The sequence below is a fragment of the Protobothrops mucrosquamatus genome, unplaced genomic scaffold (genome assembly GCF_001527695.2).
Source record: "Protobothrops mucrosquamatus isolate PMUCROS unplaced genomic scaffold, P.Mucros_1.0 scaffold1353, whole genome shotgun sequence".
NCBI lineage: Eukaryota > Metazoa > Chordata > Lepidosauria > Squamata > Viperidae > Protobothrops > Protobothrops mucrosquamatus.
Window position 1 is genome coordinate 728,614 of NW_015387547.1, and position 5,171 is coordinate 733,784.

The 5,171-nt window shown below is 41.1% G+C and overlaps 1 protein-coding gene across 1 annotated transcript; it reads left to right on the plus strand.

Moving 5' to 3' along the window:
* Positions 1-1,956: 1,956 nt before the first annotated feature.
* On the plus strand, positions 1,957-4,741 carry LOC107292476 (calcium homeostasis modulator protein 6). The gene is made up of 2 exons (XM_015821567.1): positions 1,957-2,530; positions 4,191-4,741. The coding sequence occupies exons 1-2, from the start codon at positions 1,994-1,996 to the stop codon at positions 4,608-4,610; spliced, it is 957 nt and encodes a 318-aa protein (XP_015677053.1). The 5' UTR covers positions 1,957-1,993; the 3' UTR covers positions 4,611-4,741.
* The last annotated feature ends 430 nt before the right edge of the window (positions 4,742-5,171 follow it).

Sequence of the window (5,171 nt, forward strand, 5' to 3'; positions counted from 1 at the left end):
GTAGCAGATGGAATCAAAACTGGAGAATAACATCCAAAATTTTAAGTATGCAAAATGTAGCACCATGGATAACTGCAGAAGGGGGTCAAGAGAAGCACATGATAAAATGTGCATCAACTCATCACAATGCCATTCCCCATAGCTCTCAGCAATCCGGTTATGAAAGTACTGTACAAAAGGGTAGAACTTGCATTGTGATGCCACAAAATCTGTTTCATCATTTTAGCACCTTCATAGCCATAAAATTGAACAATCCTGTTGATTTAAAATAAACCATCCTGTTGATTTAAAATAAAGAATGATACTTAAAAAAACAGAATAACAGTGTTGGAAGGGACCAACCTCCTGCTCAAGCAGGAAACCCTATACCATTTCAGACGAATGGTTGTCCAATCTCTTCTTAAAAACCTCCAGTGTTGGAGCACCCACAATTTCTGGAGGTAAGTTATTCCACTGGTTAATTGTTCTGTCAGGAAATTTCTTCTTAGTTCTAAGATGGTTCTCTCATTGATTAGTTTCCATTCATTGCTTCTTGTCCTGCCTTCAGGTGCTTTGGAGAATAGCTTGACTCCCTCTTCTTTGTGGCAGCCCCTCAAATATTGTAACACTGCTATCATGTTACCCCTAGTCCTTCTCTTCACTAGACTAAACATACGCAATTTCTGCAACCATTCTTCATATGTTTTAGCCTTCGATCCCTTGATCATCTTTGTTGCTCGTAGAGATGAATCATAGAATAGCAATGTGGTACAGGAAACAAATACAGTAGATATGAATGATAAAGCTGCATATAAGGTAAACATAACTCCTGTAACACTCTCCTCTGCCCTCTTTCTAGAGTCTCAACATCTCTTTTTTATCATAGCAACCGAAACTGAATGCAATATATCCAACTCTGGTTTTACCAAGGCATTATAAAGTGGTATTAACACTTCACATGATCTTGATTTTATTCCTCTGTTAATGCAGCCTAGGACAGTGTTGGTACTGCAACACAAAGTTTATGTTGTACCCAGGAGACTGATTCAGGCTTTTTCAAGTCTTCAGTGAAGGTGAATTACAAAGCTAATATAGGACCAGCAAGGATCAGACCTGATATGGTGCCTGAATTGCTGAGACACACATTAAGATGATCTTCATAAGTAGGTACCAGACAATAGTTACAGGAGCAAACACCTCAAAGGACAGTTATCATAATTGAGGAGGATTTTCAGAGGGTGGAAAAATGGGCAGGAATCAGCAAGATGAATTTTAACAGGGACAAAATTCTACATTTGGGTAGGAAAAAAAATCAAAGTCACAAGTATAGGATGGAGGTGGAAATTCTATTGGAAGCAATAGATATGAAAAGGATCTGCATTTCTTGGCAGATCACAAGTTGAACAGGGGGCAAAAGAAATACAGATATAGATACAGATACAATTCTAATCCAGATAGGGTAGAATTGCTCAGTATTATTTCAAAACAAGAAGAACCAGATTTAGCTGGACATCAGAAAAAAAAAGAATCCTAATGGTAAGATTTAACTGGCAATGGAATGGATTTTCTTGGGAGGTGGTGGACTCTCTTTTGGTTGAGATGATTGAACAGAGGTGAGGCTGAATGGCATCTGTCAGGGATGTTAAAATGGATTTCTGCACTGGGCAGGTTTTGAATTAGGTGAATTCTCTAAGATCCTTCTAACCCTGACATTCCCTATAATTCTTATTTGGTTGGAAAGAAATTAAACAGCCTATGGCTTTAACAAATTAATGCTGTGTCTCTTTTTTTTACTTGGTAGATAAGATATTATTTGCTTAACCTAAAACAGCATGAACTTATTTTTTTTTTCTTGCCCCAGAAAATGAAAATGAAACTGTGTTCTCCTGAGCAGATATTTTAGAACTATAAATCTCTTCCTCTTCTCTTAACAGATTTTTAGAAGTTTCTGCTTCTTGAACAGTGAACACAAATCACAGAGCTGAGCTGGACCATTACAGCACCGAATCAGAGGATGGAAAAGTTTCGCCCAGTGCTGGATTTCATTGTCAATCACCAGAAGGTCTTGGGCTATGGTGTGGTGTCTCTGCTGACTGCAGGCAGTGAGCGTATCTTTTCTGTGGTGGTGTTCAAATGCCCATGCAACTCCTGGAATACGCTTTATGGTGGTATGTTTCTGCTGATGCCAGCCCTTATTCTGTTTCTGCTGGGCTTGCTCCTGAGTGTACGTTCTTGGAAGGTGCTCACTGGATGTTGCTCCAAAGGCAGACCATGTAGATGTCCTCATGGGAATCGCCTCCAGCGCCACTTACAAGTGATGGGATTTGCAATACTCAGTGCCGCTGTGGCTCCTCTCACGTGGATTTCTGTGGCCTTACTGGGAGGAAGTTTCTATGAATGTACTGCTACTGGCAGCCCCATCCTACAGAAATACCTGTGCGAAGACAAAGGGAAAGAATGCATCAAAATTCTGCTTAAAGCGCCTTGTCTCAGCCCTGTCTCCCCTTCTACCGAACTGGAGATACTCACAACCCTTCGAGCGCAGTCACAGGTTAGTACATGGCTTTTTCCAAGGTATCTGACAGCCAGGTTCCCCAACTTAGAACCCTCCAGAGGTGCTAACTGGACTATTGAAATAGCATGAGGAACCTTTTTACCTTCTCTCCATTCTTAAAGACTTTCATAGCCTTGCTTCCCTGGCAGCCTGTTTCATGGGTTTTAGGTGCCAGGTTAAGAGCTTTTTTATTTGTTTCGGTTCAAATGTTCATTTTGATGATATTGTCCGCTTAGTCAACATAGTTAATAGTAAACTAGAGATAACATGATTTTACCAATTGCTTCCAGCTAGGGAAAAACTGTTGTGTAAGGAAATGAGAAAAGTTGGATCTTTTCTTGCCTGCAGAGAAATTGATTGCAATTAGGAGGGAAATTCCTCCTTAGCATCAGGGGGAATTTCCTCCCATTGTGAATCACAGGAAATTTCTAGCATGCAACTAGGCAGCAATCTGGATTTGAAAAGGTGATTTGGAATTCATCCAGGCACATATGTACCCCCTGTCCTTGTATCAAACATCTACTTTCTGGCTATGGAATTCTGGGAGTTGAAGTCCACATGCCTTAAAATTGTCAAGGTTGAGAAACACTGCTCCAGATGGTGGCTGTGTAAGCTTTGGAAATAATGCAGATGCCAATAGCTGTTCTTGAGAATTCTCTATTTCATTCTGAAATCACTTTTTCCACTTTAAATCCAGATCACCTTATACAACCTTAACAATAAGAGATGAAAAGATTTATTACATTTCCATACCAGCTCAGATCCCTTAATTATCCACCTTGTCCCTCCATTTTTACTTTACATTTCTACTTTAAGAACCTACTGGGATTTTGCTGTAGCTATCATATCTAGGCAGTGGTGGGATTCAGCCAGTTTGCATCACTTCAACAGAACCGGTAGCTAATTTTTTTTTGCCCAGGCCCAGAATGGACTTCCGGAAGGGGCATCCTCACAGAGAACTGGTTGTTCACATATTTGAATCCTACCACTGTATCTAGGGCTCAAAAAATCTAGAGAAACAAGTGTTGGTGTGTTGCTTCAGCCGCTCCTGCATCGCACAGGAAGAGATAACTATCAGGAGGTGAGGAACAATTAAGAAGAAAGGCTTTAATCTTTCTCCCTACACGTGAGGGCTCTGAATTCTAGATTGTAAATAACCATACAGATCAGTTACAATATTCCAGTGGTGGTGAACCTATGGCACGGGTGCCAGAGGTGGCACTCGGAGCCCTCTCTGTGGGCACACGTGCTGTTGCCCCAGCCTTGCCTCCCCCCATGACCCCCTCCTCTCCAGCAGCCCCCCTGAAGGAGAATCATGGCCCACATGGAGCAAGGTCATGGCAGCCAGGCAGCATAGACAAGACTCTGCCCTCACACCCCATCATGCAGTTGATGCTGCAAGGCGCGGGCAGAGGGTGTGGCCGCCATAACGCTGCTGGGCTGCCTGGGTGATCTGCGGCGGGCCCTGGAGGAGGTGAGTGGTCCTGTGGGCAGGCGGGGCAGGGGATGGGGGTGGAACGGGGGCAGGGCCAGTTTTTGACACTCAGTATCTAAAAGGTTCACCATCACTGCAATATACCCTCCGAATGAGAGATAGCATTTAATCTTGAGGTGCCTTGATGCAAGTATGATTATCATTTTTATGCTTCTTCCAAAGGTGTTTGGATGGATTTTGATTGCTGGTGTCTTCACCGTGGCCCTTCTTGCTACCTGCATTGCTCGCTGCCGCTCTCCAGTCAGCTTTCTTCAACTTGCCTTCTGGAAAGTCTACCTGCAGAAGGAGCAACAACTTTTTGACACCATGGCCAAAGAACACGCCTTGAAGTTAGCAGAGAGGAATCTTAAAAGCTTCTTTGATTCTACTGAGTTGGAACCACTTCAAACCCCAAGTGTCAAAGCCTGGGATAACATTTCCTCCTTGTTTGCCTTCAACCCTAAAGACAGTTACTACAGTATGATCCATAAATATGTCAGTCAGAAATCTCAAAGTGGTAGCATTAAGTCTGCTGCAGGAGATATATACCCCAGTTGCTTGCAGTTTGTAGATTGTGCAAATGTTGAAGCCCAAATATTGTAACAACAATTGTAATCTGAGAAAATGAGTCAGACAAGAGCCTCCCTAGCCTCATAAAGGTGGAAGGGGAAAACCTATTTGCCTGCTAGAGTTTAATATTGTAACCTTCTAATAAAAGTAGTACCAGCTTTTAATAAAAATAGTATTAGCTTTCAAAACTTTGGTTTCCCAGTCTGGTCTGTTTTGAAGGGCTGACAAGTATTAAGGCTTGTTAATAGTTACATTGTGCCTTATTTCATTACTTCATTACATGATTCTTATTGTCAGGTTTTCATTTAATAAGAAGCAAAACGTCTACTCTGTCGTGAATTTTGTCCCATGTTTTTTCTTCTCCAAATATAATTTTTATTAAGAATTTTAATTACAATAGTAAAAAATGAATACAAACTAAACTTAGAGAAAGAGAAGAAAATGGTAAGAAAGAAGAAAAAGTGCAGGAAAAGAGAAAAAGAAAGGAAAAAGAAGTATATAATATTGAAAAAGAAAATAAATATATGAAGAAGTGACTTTCAGGCTTGATTGCAAGTGTAAACAAATTTAATAAATCTTCACCCTCCATAAGGC

Bases quoted from the DNA above. Each gene is read 5' to 3' on its own strand.
- LOC107292476 (XM_015821567.1), top strand. From the start codon at position 1,994: ATGGAAAAGTTTCGCCCAGTGCTGGATTTCATTGTCAATCACCAGAAG. The intron at 2,531-4,190 runs GTTAGTACATGG...CTTCTTCCAAAG, and splicing joins CCCTTCGAGCGCAGTCACAG to GTGTTTGGATGGATTTTGAT.